This window comes from Idiotropiscis lumnitzeri, chromosome 10 (genome assembly GCF_059441095.1).
Source record: "Idiotropiscis lumnitzeri isolate Australia: NSW breed Sydney's pygmy pipehorse chromosome 10, RoL_Ilum_1.0, whole genome shotgun sequence".
Taxonomy (NCBI): Eukaryota; Metazoa; Chordata; class Actinopteri; order Syngnathiformes; family Syngnathidae; genus Idiotropiscis; species Idiotropiscis lumnitzeri.
Genome location: NC_142400.1, coordinates 10,260,890 through 10,275,885, shown reverse-complemented (window position 1 = coordinate 10,275,885; position 14,996 = coordinate 10,260,890). Strand labels below are relative to the sequence as shown.

At 39.3% G+C, this 14,996-nt stretch overlaps 1 protein-coding gene across 2 annotated transcripts in view; it reads right to left on the bottom strand.

The window, feature by feature from the left end:
* Window positions 1-535: 535 nt before the first annotated feature.
* The window catches only part of creb5b (cAMP responsive element binding protein 5b), a 56,189-nt gene continuing 41,728 nt past the window's right edge, over window positions 536-14,996 (bottom strand). For both annotated transcript variants that reach the window (XM_088307280.1, XM_088307279.1), the window contains exons 8-11: window positions 8,698-9,048; window positions 6,818-7,045; window positions 6,068-6,176; window positions 536-4,716 (exon numbers count right to left, since the gene is read on the bottom strand). In XM_088307280.1, the coding sequence (XP_088163406.1) occupies window positions 4,550-4,716; window positions 6,068-6,176; window positions 6,818-7,045; window positions 8,698-9,048 (855 nt within the window). In that variant the 3' untranslated portion in view covers window positions 536-4,549. The remainder of the gene's footprint in view (window positions 4,717-6,067; window positions 6,177-6,817; window positions 7,046-8,697; window positions 9,049-14,996) is intronic.

The window sequence follows — 14,996 nt, the reverse complement described above, 5'->3', positions numbered from 1 at the left end:
CAAAATCTAAAGAATCGGTTTTTCAGTTTAATTGCCATAAAACAAACAGTTGTGTCGTAGACAGTACAATGTAATATTTAGCAACGTTTTTTTTGTGTTTAATTAGACAATCTGTTCAAAGTGTCTCGACGTGGACAAAGTGTAGTTACCATAATAGCCACCAGGGGGCAGTATGCGCAAAGGATTTTCACCAGTTCACAAATAAAATGATCCCGTCTGCTTCTGTATTGTAATTGATGAAATTGCCTTGATGAAGTTTGGCTGATTAGTTATTTGAAATAGAAAATAGGAAGGAAATTAACAAAATAAGTACAATGAGATTTAAGGCCATTTCTGTGTTGTCCTTTTGCACTATTACTCTTATGTCAGAAAAAAGTAAAAAAAAAAAAAAAGTTAATTCAGGGAGCACACAATAAAAAAAAAAATTAAAACTTGAACTGTCAAGACTATCAGTGAGCAGTACTTGCTGGGATAATTTTGTATTGCACTTTTCCACTTATCCAGTTATGAAATCAAATCAAGCAAGTCGTTTAACTGCATGTTGCAGAGCAAGTGCTTTATTTTCAGAATGTAACTGCAGCGATAATGTTGATCTGTACAAATGGCCAAAATAAGCCGACATGAGGACACAGAAAATGTACAAAGTTATGCAGGAAAGGGTCAGTTCATGTCATATAAACAACATATTTACTAAGCGCTGAAATGATCCTCGACGTATGACAAAAGGCAACAAGTGCTGTATGCAAACGTTATTTACACACATGTGCCACACATGTATTCCCTTCAAAAAGAAAGGTAGTTGCATTACATGTACATGATTATAGAAATTCATGGTCTTATGTACAATATTTATAGTTTTACACTTAAAATTATACAAGTATTAAGAACTATTCTTGTACACACACAGTCACACTCAACCTTTTTTATTTTGCATATAAAGCAACACATAGCGGGTTTTTTTATGTTTTCCCTCCTGAACTTTATCAGAGTGCAGGGGTGGGGAACCTGGATCTCGTGATGACCCGCCATGCAATTTGATATTTAAAAATAAAGGCCCACAAATGCTCATCTACAAAAATGAACACCTGTATCATATTTGTATTTATTTTTAGTATTGCCCTGAGGACTTAAACTATAAAGGTTCCCCACCCATAGTGACACCTCCCTCGTGATTCCAGTTGAAACATCACAAACAGGGGCTTGATTTGGAATGGTCTAATCCAGGGATTCTCAAACCTTTTGTGTCCAGAGACCCCTGACAAGAAAAGAAACATTTTTCAACGTCCCTCTCATAATTCTAACAGCAATCAAAGCCAATTTTACTGAGTACTCTGAAATTATATATTCCTTTAAAGTAGCATTTTTTTTTAACTTTAATGTTATGAGAAGTAATTAATTTTTTGTCATGTCATGAGAATTTTTTTTTTTAGCCTTACGACAACAAAGCTGTATTCGCTGCGATCAAGTCATATCGTTATGATATTGAAGTCAAAGGTCCACAAGGACAAAGTTACATTTTAACAACTGAATTTCATCACTACATTTTTATTTGTGTAATGTTGCACCTTGTATTTGATTTCATACACCTTACTTCGGGGGGGGGGGTCATACTTATTTTGTCAGAGTCGTAGTAATACATGTATACACAACAAATTGACCAATAACTAGTTTTGAAATCAGAGGCCAGTAAGAAATGTTTGTTCGAATTATTAAAAAAAAAAGATAATGGTAATAGAAACAAATATTCCAAATTTTTAAAAGTGAAGACAATTTGCAATTTTCCAAATTCCTTTTGGGACCGCCAAGCCACAACTCCCGGACCACGGCCCAGTTTGAGAACCACTGGTATAATCATCAAGACGTTTGGATTCAAAGGTGAAATTAAGCCCTTCTCTAAGGAGAAACGTCCCCCCTGCCTACGCACTGAGAACGCTACTCCCAAAAAGTGAAGACGCGAGGGCGAGATCGTAAAAGAGGAATTTTGCTTGACAAGTAAATTTACTTCGACTAAAATCCAATGGCTAAAAAGACATTTCTCGCTGGTGTATTTAAAAAGAGGGCAAGGGGTCACGGAGCATGACTTGGTTTAATATGGCTATTCGACCCTCTGGCACCGCAGAGGACAAAGTGCATAGACAGCTCTGCTTCACCGTACTGTACAACACAGTGCTTTAAGGGAGCTCACGTCGACATTCCTGGTCACAAAGTAGAAGAAAAGTTCCTGGGAGCATGTACAGTATGTTGCCATTGAGTTCAAAACGGAAAAAAGGCCTGAGAAAGATTCATGAAGATAAATGAGGAAGAAATCGAAGACAAAAGCCAAAAAGAGGCAAAACTATCAATAGCATAATGAGGCTGAAATCGATATGAGAGAGAACAAAATAACCGAGGCACATTGTGACATTTGGGAAATCACTTCCATAAATTGCTCCCCTTTAAGAAATATAAAATCATACCAGTTATGCATCGCAAAGATGGTCTCTTCCATGTTTTTTCAAATGTTTTTTTTTTTATCTACTTGCGGATTTGATCCGGCCTTCCACGCGAGTCTAAAAATGAATAAAACCTCAGAGGAGTTGTTATAAAAAAAATAAAAAAGTGCTCATCATATGTAATAATACACATTTGTTTGATCGTTGCGTCATATTTTGTCATAAATTCATCATGGCCCTCAGAGGACTTTCTAAAAAATGATGGGGAAACGGTCCCCCACCCTTGAATTAAAGCTTCGGGTGGTCCTGGAGGAGATTGTTGCGACTCTTAAGCTGCCTCGCCACTATCACAGTGTTTATACATTTGGCGGACATATTTGACATGATCCACCGAGCGTTGTATTGCTTATCCCTTGAGCACGATGCTATTACCATCATGATGAAGTTCGCACGATTCTTTAAGACTGGCAGTAATGAGGTTAACAGTCTCGTAGGGAAGGAAAGGATGATGAGCAACAGCCCATAATGGTGATTTATTTCGTGGCAACTCCATCGCAAGGTACAGATTTACATTTAGGTCCAGAAGCACGTAAGACAAATGATAGATCATTTGTTGATTGTATTGCTTTTATATTCCAATGGGTTTGAAACCACAGATTTCACAAAAATATGACTTTTACCTTTTAGGAATGACAGCAATTCTATGTATTTTTGCTTTTTGTCTTATGGAGCCATTGAAACTTTTTTAAATTTTGAGTTGGGGTGTACGCACAATGATGTCCCTTTGTCCAGCTGCAGACGTATTGTAAATAAAATGGCTGCGACTCCTTAATGTTCATTAAATCATTTACTGCCATTGACGGCTGAGGACGTCAACGATCCATTTTTATTTTTACTCGGCTGGTCGTGAATGAGTTATATGAGTATGCAGTGGTGTCTTGACTTACACGTTTCATTTGTCATGAATGGAAATGCCATAAATCGGCTCGAAGCCCTCAATGTGTGTTTTCTGGTGTGCCTTGGCGAGCAAGGGGGCGGTATAACGCAGGCTAACGGACACACAAAGACGCATTGTCAGCTGACTCAGCTGGAGTAATATTAGTTGTTTTTTGCAGAGGATAAATAATATATGCTGGTTAGTATTGCTATATTGTTTGTCTTTATGTGTTGCTGCACTGTTAGTGTTCAAATATTTGTTCCTTGAAGGATTACAATGATCGATGCCAGTGCTGAGCCTGTCTATAGCATTTTGCATTGTGTGTTGGTTTCCTAAAAAAATAATTCTCTATATTTTTAGTTCAGTTTGAAAGTAAACTTCATCTGGGAGTTTAAAGACTTTCTTTTAAAAATAATTTTTCATTATCCGCCAGCCTGCTGCTTGTTGTGAAGTGAGAGGAGTTCCCGTGTAACACTTGTGTCTCAAATTTCTGCTGACAAGTCAAAATAAAAAAAATCAGCTAAGTGACAGCTATCTATTCGGAAAAATTCAGAAGCCACGTCACTTGTAAGTCAAGGCACCACTGAACGGTATTTTTGTGAAATACTTCTGGATCTAAATGTACTTGACATACTCTCCAAAGCTGTTCTCAAGAGAATTTAGCAGCCTATCATATATAAAAAAAAATTAAACAAACTGGAGATCAATAACTGCTCTGGAATGAATTCTGTTCTATGTTAGGTTTTAGCATATAATGACTTTGAGTCTCGTTTCCTACTAAATACTTGTGAGAACATGTTTGGTGCCCACATAGATGCGCAGGAAAATATTTGACTCAACCTCCAGTCTCTTCCCTCTTGTTCCATGAACCCTTTGGTCCATTTTGTACCGCTACATTGGAAAAAAAAAAATTCATAGCAACGCTGCAGACGTATTTCACAAAAGCAAATGTAAAAAAAGAAATAAAAAAGTAGGCAACATACCATCAAACATGTACACATTATAGGGTTTATAAAAATACATACCATGGCTACTGTAAAAAGAACAGCCTTGGAGGCCTTTGAGGTTTTTCTTGATGGGAGGGGGAGGGGGGTGGTCATGTGTGCAGCTGGAGAGCCTCAGAAAGCAGAGGTGTGCTGGGGTGAAGGGAAGTGTGGGGGGGGCGGCTATCAGGTACAGTCTATCTTCTCCCCTCGTGGATGGGGTTAATGTCTGTTCGGTTGTTGGCTTGTCCGTGCACACTGCCGCCCCCTACAGTCGTGGTGGAGGTGGTGATTGTGTTGTGCTGAATGACCTGCTGCTGCGTACAAGCTGGAGATGGACTTCCTGCCGGACTGCTCTCTGGACCTGAGGACAAATCGCTGGGGATGGTAAATGAGCTTCAGATTAGGGCCCGACCGATTAATCGGTCGATAATATCTCATCATTTTAAAAAAAGATTTTTTTTTTTGACACAAAGATAATGACATTTAAACATTCATATACCCTAAAAAAATAAGTCGACTCTGAGATTTGGATCATTCAAATTCTACAAATGTGTTGAAAAGGTGTCTAGATGCAACCTTTAAGCCAACTTCTGACCAATCTTTGCAAAAGGAAAGGAGATATATTACCCATGACCCTTTACGGTAGCAATATTCAAAGCAATAAGCCACCAACAAAGTTCAATGACTACATGAAGATGCTTGAGACAGAGACTTTAAAATTAATATGAATAAATAACCAAAAAAAAAAAAATCAAAGTCGAATTAATTTAAATCACTGCAGTCATTTTCTGGGTTCAAAAGAGGGAGATTTGACTTTCCAAAGAGGCCAATAATTGATCTCCCATTTTTGACTCTGTTATCAGCAAGTTGCAACAGAGAGACTGGAAGAGTCACAGAAAGGCAAAGTAGTGAAAGGTCTTAGACGTGAACATCTTTAGAAACTTGTCCGAAAGCCAAATAGCAAAAATTCTTTTGTCAGCCGAAATAAAAAAAATAGCCTGTGTATTTCTTTTATGAAAAAGCATGACAGTAAATTAATTACAAAGCCTCACTATTATAATTTTTTTAGTCGAAACATTAGAAAAGCAAATATTTAAGAAACATTTGTTTTGCTATTTAAATGACATTAGAAGCCCGAGCAAATTAATCTGTTGGGACATTATCCATGTCACCATGGGCCGTAGGTTGCTCATCTATCCAAAAGAAAGATGAATTTCAAACAACATAAAACCATCCCAAATGCCTCAGCGGTGAAAAATAAACCATGAGCAGATAACACAAAAATGGAAAATAGAATCACTCAGCTCTGTACACACGTCAGCAAAATTATGGTTACATTAAAGTGGACATGTGTGCGCAACTTAAGACTCATTGATGAACGTCTCGCCTAGTCTGGGAGGAGGCTCTCTCCTTTACTAAAGAAACATTCAGTCAGGACGGATATGAGTCGGATTTTCCTCGCTGGAACCACACAGGGGAGGCTCGCTATCCTAATTATGTCTCGTATCCCTATCAAAGGGAGGAGCTCTGATGTCGCGCTGGGAACCAAAATGCAGCTCATGACGTGTTTGTCACGTCGGGTTTCCGATGTGGGATTTATTCATTTGTTTCTGACAAAATAAAGCATCTCCACAGCAGTGCTATCAACACTGTGGGACTAAAGTGTGTGTTTGGTGTGAGTTGGGGTGTGTGTGTGTGTTTGGGTGACTCACTGAGGTAACCTTGGGACTCTTTTTGCATAGTGGTGATGGGACAGTCCTTGTGTGTGAGGAGCAGCTGCTTGAGCTGGGTCACCTCGCTCTTTAGCATCGTCACTTCATTCTGTTATAAATAAAAAATACAGAATTGTCATTTAAGCTGCACTGGGTCTGCAGAGAATTTGATTGAGAAAATTCAAGGTTTGAGATGTAGTTTTGTTTATGAGAGTAAAAGACTATCTTGACAGTTTTGACACCTTAAGTGGGAAGTCGAACCAAGACATTTGTTAATTCCGTAAAATCCAACTATTTCTGTACATATCAGGGGGCGGCCATTTTGCCACTTGCTGTCGACTGAAAATGACATCACAATTGCGCAGGGCTCAGGTAAGAAAACAGGTGAGCTGTGATTGGTCCTTACCTGAATCCTGAGCAACTGTGATGTCATTTTCAGTTGACAGAAGTGACAAAATGGCCGCCCCCTGAGATTGCTAAAATCAAATTTAACTGCTGAACACATATTTCATAAACACTATATTAATCAGAATGTCATGTTTGGACTACTGAAGGCACATAAGACATATTTTGCAAATAATTTTGGGGGGTTGACTTCCCCTTAAAAGAAATAAAAAAACAATCTGCTTGTTATTTTTTGCTCCAGGGCAACCCATTTGCATCCATTCATCCCAATTAGGGTCTCAGGTGTGCTGGAAATTGGTAAAATTGCAAAAAATAGTTTGAAAGTAAAAAAATTCATTTGAATACCTGAAGCTGCATGTTGGTCTGCGTGAGTTCTTCCGCTTTCTTCTCTAACGACATCACCCACACTTTCCTCTTTTGTCTGCATCGCGTCGCCGCCGCTCGATTTCGTTCCAAAAACTTCCTCCGACGTTCATCCGGATCTTCGTCCACAACTCGCCTGCGACGGCCGCCGCTCGGGGGCGGGGAATGGAGCGTCTGCGTTGGCTGCATATGCTGGGTGGCAGGAGACATCTGAAACAAGGAGGAGAGCGAGGAGCGAGGGTGCGGGGGGATGGGGGGGGGATTAATCATAACCCAGCTCTCTTAATGAGACAGTTTACGTCTGCCAACTTGCAACCACAGACGCAATCTTTGTGACACACCTGGAAAACATCCAGACACCTGACTGCAGCAGCCACCCTGCCGCTCTCCAAACACAAACAAGCGTCCATACATTACCCCCAAAGCTATTTCAAGTGTGCCAACTGCCCTCAAAACAACATCTGGCTCAGTGGGTGAGTGACTGGGCTGATTCACCGAGCTGCCTACCTAGTTAAAGAGGTGTCAGGCACTTTTCCACCACCCACTTCCACTCAGACTAACACCGGCAGACACAAGTGCATGGACGGATAGATCTTGACATATATTTGGCAAGGTCACCTGTTTGCAGTTTGGACCGTTACCATTTTTATGAGAAGCATGGAAAACACAAGCCAATTTAATGCATGCCAAGAATGCATCAAAAGTGTTGTTTTAATGTATTAATGGCGCGTTTGGAGCCTACAGTGACGCGTATCGCTTGATCAAAGACAATGAGAGGACAAAGTGACTTCAATCAAGTTATTATTAATGTTATGAGCCATACTTGCATATGACAAGCAAATGTGTTTACAGTCAGGTGTGCGCCATAGTTGCCTATTTGCATTTGTGTAAAACGCGTTTGGAGCAACGTTTCCACGACCAAACCGAAGATCATTAACAGTTATTTCCTGACCACTTCACTGTAACCGGCAATGCTCAAAGAAAAAACAATAAGACAAGCAGCTCTATGGCTGTAAGGCTGCGGTAATTACATATTAATTAACTCATTCACTGCCAGCCTATGTAAATTGAATGTACGTTTTGGCTTCTATATCCGTCAATGGCAGCGAATGAGTAAACCTTAAATACGAGGCTAAAACAGCCATGAAAAAGTCTAATTAACTGGTCAATTTAGATTTGAAATAAATGTCTGTTTAAACATAACATGCTTAGGAAGGCTGCGCGACTCACAATGTCTGTATTTCAGGTTATTTTATAATTATTGATTTGAAAACAATTAAATGGATTTAACATAAAGAAATTAATAAAATACAAAAAACTGAATGCTTTTAACCAAATGAGAACTAACTAGACCACTAATATTCACTATAATTCTAACATAAATGTCACTTCCTTGTCAATTAATTACATACGCGAGGTTTTCGGTTTTATTTTGAATGTATTTATTTTAGGATTACTTTTTGATGTACAGAAGACGGAAGTTGAAACAGTCATTCTGGAATTGCAGTTGCAATTTGAGCAGTTTCTTACACAACACTCAACTTTGTGTATGCTGCATTCAACAAATACTCTATATATATATAAAACAATTAACACTAATACTAAAACTAAGAAAAGCTCAACTAAAACAAAGCAGTTTCAACCATTCTAAAAGCTACCTAAAATGAAATGAATTTAAAAACCAAAGACAAAACAAAATAAAAAAATAACGAATGAAAAATACAAAACTGGCACAGACGGAGAAAAGGTGGCGCTATCGGCCATCGATACTAGACTACCCCAATACAGTAGGTGGCGGAGTTGATCAAAAAGTGGTTGCCAAGAACCAAAGTGAAGCGTGTCCCTGGTTGAGAATGTCTCACCTGTGAAGGGTGCATCTGAGGATGTGGCGAGGTCTGGTGTGGGTGCCCGGGATGGAGGTGAGCATTGTGGGAGTTGTGATGGGGGTTGTGTCCTTGCGGGTGATGGTGGCCGCCCTGGTTGTGGCCCTGGCTGTGGCCGTGGCTGTGGTGGTGATGGCCGTGGTGCTGGTACGCGTGGGGAGGTGCTTGGAGGTGCTGGTGCGGGTGCGAGTGAGAGTGCGAGTGCGAGTGCATGTGATGGTGGTTGCCTTGCTCTTGCCGCGACGACATCATCTCCATCATGTGACCCATGGAGTTCATGTTTCCGTTGGCGATGGCGCCAGGGTGGTGTGAAAGTGCAGCTTTCAGCCTCTGAGTGCACAGGAACACAAAGTTTACGTTACAACTTTCGAGAAGGGATACGCATGATGCAAAATTTGTCCATAAATTGTGAAATTGGTTATGAGTTAATCACGAAGCCGTTAATGCAAATGGGGTGTAGTACTTGGCTGAAACCAAAAGGGGCACTGTGGAGTCAATCGAGACATGTTTATATAATATTCACAGATTCATTGCACTGCTCGGTGCCCATGGGAATAATTTATTTTTTCACATTTCACCGTAAATATTGCTAATCTGTTTAGTAGAAAGTGGAACTTAACCAAATATACATGGATTTAACATTAACCATCATCGCTTTTATATTGTATTGCATATCATCAACTAAAAAGTATGAATTTAAGAAAATGGTCCGACGACAGTAAGAGCGAGACAAAATCCTTTTTTTTGGAGTAATACCTCACAAGTAAATCAACTCTTCCTTTTATTGTAATTAATAACAACATTAATCATCGTTTAATATTGTTTGCCATTTTGACCGGTTTCATATATTCGTACCTTCTCACACGGACAGCAGTGCGTCGGGCGCTTGCCGTTGTCCGATTCACACGATGGGAGTCATAATAAAAAAAAGTTTCAACTTTTGGTAGTTTTGAAAAAGTTTTCCGATCACCTTCTCCTCTTCATCACTCTATTGGAATAACTCAAAATGTGTGACCCTCTTCCTGAATCAAGTCTGCAAGTTGCACAGTGAGAAGATGTGACAAGTCCTTTGTATGAGAAATTAATGGAAAATAAAAAAAAAGCGTTAGCTTCCAGGCTAGTCAAGTTATGCTAACGTGTCGGGATTTCTGCATTATTTCAACGATATTTACATTTGCTGAAACGAGTGCTATTAATATGCTTACTTTATTTTCCTCAACATGAACCAGCACATTTCCATTCCAGGGAATTTGTGCAGCCTAATAAAGAAATACTATACATATAAATGACATATTGATAATTTTCCCCATCCCCACATTCCCAAAAGTAAATTATGAAAGGCGTAAAGGAACTGATATGTTTTATCATGTTGATTCCTAACCGTTACGCTGACTCGATAAGATGATGAATAGCTCCGTAAATCCATATGTCTGGGGAACAAATCAAAGCACTTAGTCTGTCCTCTGTCTCCCCTTCAGTCCTGTCATTCCCCCTCTTTACATTCCCTGATTGCCCATTCCACATCTCGCCTCTTCATATTCCTAATAACCTCCCTCTGTGTGTGTGTGTGTGCGTTTATGAGATGAGCTCTCTGGCAAGGTGCGAGTCTCAGACTGTTGACCCAGCAGGAGGTTTGTTGCCTTAAGCGTGCGGTCTACTTAGCCGTGACAGACGTTGCGGTTCTTCTCTCTTCACTCTTTAGGTGTTCTTATGTTGTTTGTGTTTACTTGCTTCACTTTTTTTGCTCAAGAGCTTGTTTTCCTGGGCATGGCAAGTGGCCCGTATGCCACAAGGGTTCAAATGTTGCAGACAAACCTAGACATCATCCAAAAAAAAAAATGTCTGCCTCTCATTCATGAGATTCATGTAAGCAAGTCACAGGTTTGATTTATGATTTTTGAAATAAAAGTTAGCAAATGAAAGACTTGAACGCAAGGCTACTGCCATGAATCCCGCACTTTTCATTTTGGAACTCCCTTCCCCCCTTTCCTCCCAGCTGCTGTCAGTAAGTCCGTGGAGCGTCCAAGGCTCCGTATCTTTTAACAACCTCTACATTCACGATTCCCACAGGGAACGTCATCCAGCTGGTCCGGATCACAATACTTTGACGCCACCGGAGCACACCATCGGCTCGCCCTCTCCTCTCTCACACCATCCATGAATGGAAAAGCGTTTTACCAGACAAGAAAAAAGAAGTCCACTACTACATTCTTTTCTGAACTTGATTAAGAACTCTTCCCACAATCCCCAAATCCTGTATGATAGTATCTATTCAAGCGAAACCAGGATTGTGAAATCATAACCCAGTCAAGCCTGTTTTGGCTGAAAATAGTTTCAGTTTGTCTGACATTGTGACACAGACCTCTCAAGTTGTTTTTTTTTTTTTCTTTCGCCATTCCACTTCCATCTATGTCTGATTCCTAAAATTCAGCCCCCTGGTAGCCGCTTTGACCGCAGCCTCAACAGGTCAACTCTCACAGGAGGGAACAGCTCGTCTGTGTTGTGACCACCGGGGTAAAAATACCACAGAGGCCACGCTAACACACAGCATGCAGCCCCAGGCCTGCAGCTGTGCGGCGAGTCGCGCCGTACACACATCCAACGAGAGCAATTTGTCACACGTGGAGTGGGATCGTTTGAGAAGAAGACTCGTGACGAAAACAACGACAAAGCTAAGACAAAAAAATTAAAAGGATTATAGCGAGCTTACAGACATCCATCAGGTTCACCGGTGTCGATGGAGACATCGTCCGCCTATCAAGGGATGAATTCTGAGGATGACAGCCCTCACAAAACACATTCCCTTCAACCTTCAACTTGTCACTCAGCACCAGGGAGGTGAGTCCCGCCCCTCTTGTGTAAGAGGAAACCAATCAGACTCAACTGCAAGTCTCCGAGTCGCGACAGGTTATCACGAGAAATAACGTAAAATGGTGATCGTGCGCATTGAGGGGGAGTGGGGGGGGGTGCTTGACAACTGGACCTCATGATTGCAGGACGTAGAGGATACGAGAAGGTGAAGGCAGGCTGTGCGAGAACCAAAGACGCTTGTTAGAATGCGGTTAGGGGGGGAGATTAGATGCCTCCTGCTAACACGCCATCAGACCACGACAGCGGGAGTTGGTTTATCGTGTGTTTGATAGAAGTCCAGCTGGCAATGCCGTGCTATCGGTTTAGTAATTGAATTAGCCGGCATACAAAATCCAGATGCACGTCAAATTTAGTTGCGGGGATGCTGAGCGGGGATGGTGAAGAACCGAATGAGAACTGCAACTAAAATGATCATGCATTATTTAAGATTTGAAAACAGCCAACCACCACTCACCAATATTGACAAGTATTAGGTTGATTTGATTTTATTCACCCAACATTTAAAAACAGATAAAGTGGTACCTTGACTTAAGAGCAACCAGATGTCAGGGTTGTAATAGTTTATATATTATTATAATATATTTCATTATAGTTTATAGTACAGTTTATTTTTTTAGAGCAGGTTAGTTTTTACATTTTGAAAAATTTAGCTTTTATTAGTTTTAGTATTTGTTTTAGTTTTTTTTTTTTGCTTTAATATATGGAGTTTTTTTTTAGCGCAAGATTAAAAAAAGGTCACTGTTTGTAGAAAAGTAATCTACAATTCACAAACGACTGTTTAAACCTTTCTTCTTCCATAAGGAATTTAAAATGAAGCCTGAAAAATGTATAATATATAAGTGAAAAAGATGAAAATGAAGGAAAGTTTTGCAAAAATGATAGTTTTCATTTTAATCATTTTTATTCTCATTTTATTACATCAATGAAAATATTTAGCTATTATAATAATGTGCATATTTTTAAAGATTTATGCTTTGAGTTGCAAGCAAAACTTGTAGTTATGAGCACTAAAAGGAGGCAGCGAACTTCCCAACAAGCAACAAATTGTGACCAATTCTTCAACAAAAGAAGCCAAGTGATTGCAAGCGATTTGTTAATTCCCATGAAAACGACGCTTTTTAAAAAAAGAGTTTTAAATGACAAACCCCGTACCGAGATTTAACAGGTGCAATTAGCTGGCAGCCTGTTACAGCTCAGCCAAAAGTGTAAAAAAACAAAAAAAAAACCCCATCAAACCTCTTAAATATTTGTCTCAACAACCAAGGTGATGCAACTACAGGACCGCGAGCAAAGTGATGATTGTAAAACACCTTCATCAGCTTTCTTGATGCTTTCAAACACATGGTTGCATTTTGCCAGACTAAGCTGAGAGCCACAACTGAGCCGCCACATGCATTTTACTCTAATAACACACATACATACTGTCCATTTCTACATGGCTGCCACAGAAAACAGTCATTAAATATGCACAGGTGTTAGCCTGTAGGGTTCAGGGAGCACAATTTGTCCTATTTTTTGGTTTCTTTCTTTCTTTTTTTTTTTTTTCGTGCGTGTTTTTGCAGGGAGGGAAGGAAAACACAGCAAACTAAACTGAACTAAAAATCGACATTAGTGATTCTGTTCATGAAGACATTTTCAAAAATATTCAATAAATGTTGGACAATAATGCAGTAAATAGACACAGAATGTGAAATCTAAAACTTTTGAACTAAACATAAAGCAAAGAGACATAAAACTAAAAGCAACCGCTATTTGAACAAACGGATAATATAAGAACACTCAGGCATATTCTTTATCCTCTGTGAAGACTGACTAATATTCCAGCAGCATACAGAGTACTAACTTGTGACTGTACACTGTAAAGTATTTATGTGTGTCACAACTTCACTTGAACATAAAAGTTCCTTCGATTATATTTTATTTTGTCATTGCAGTATATTTTTATAAAGTCCAATATTATGCAATATTATTTTTCTTTTTACTTTCAAACAAACAAAAAAAACTTACGCTTTAATGTGCGACTGGCTGCAATTTATTAACTCCAGTTCCATTAATTTCACAGGGAAAGATGATTGGACTCTTATCTCAAAGCTCTGTGCAAGTACTGAGCAATGGAGTGTTACGACAACAGGAAATAAGTCACAAAATCTTCCATATCAGGTTTAACAGGAGTGCTTATCAAACACAAGGAAAGAAATGAAAGTGAAGGAGAAGAGCACAAAGACAAAGCACAACAATGACATTAATGCCAAATGAAGTCAAATCAGTTGGCAAGAGAAATTCTGATTCAAATCTGGACGGACGCATCAGAGTCACGGTGTTCTCATGCACTTTAAAAAAAAAAAAAAAAAAAATCTTCCGCTTTTTTATATTATAATTGTTTATAGTGAGTGAGTGACACTCCCAATGAAGATGATTTTGAAACAAAATAGCAAACCAAAAATTCAAGTTGGCTATTCTGATTCTTTGGTGTTGCTCATTTATATAAAAATTAAAAAGTATTTTTTTAACAGAGACCAAAACATAATTTTATTATGTCAAACTAGTAATTTTAATAATTTTCTACTCCTAAAAACAGCCGAGGGCACTCTTAAATTTCAGCTCTTTTTTTTGTTATTCAAGAATCACCATGTGTGAACATTCATCCATCTTTTATCCAGGAGCGACGCATACTCTCAGACCTTTGCCCCTCTGATCTTTCTACTTTCTCCCTTTTTTTAGACCTTTTTCTTTTATGTCGTGGCCATTAATGGTATTTATTAATGGCCACTTCCTCTTTGACACAAGCGGGCTTTGAGTGATGTCCTGTGAGTGCTCTGGGCACCTTCGAAGAACACACCCTGGCTTCTACTCGACAAATGACTTCATATCTATTAACCTGAGATGGAGGAAGTGCACAGCAAGTTCTGAAGGAAGACACAATGGGCAAAATCAAGACCAGGGAGGTCAAGGTGAGCACTTTTATTCGTGGAATTGGGTATTATTTGGCTACCAGTGAGCCTCTGGCAGCGCACAACAGCTCCTAAAGATATAGCCAGGTATTACATAAATGCATCCTAGTCAGCCATAAAAACAGAGCGGAACCTTCAAAGTGAAATGTTCCCGAAGGGATGAGATTCTAATGTCAAGCATAAATTTTGAGGAAATATATGCCACGAAAGTCAAAGTCAACTTGACGTTTAATTATCATTATGCATCATATCACAAGAGCATCGAAAGAAGTTTTCTGTGTTATTTTCATTTATTTGTTCTTTTTTCAATACTACCTGAAAGGGGAACTAGATGTGTGACAGAACTACAAATTGCACTTATAGCAACACAGGAATGTTTCTGGCTGCTCAGTACAATATGAGCTGTATAATTATTTAATACTTATAGAATATCCTGCATTTGACTGGCAACGAGTT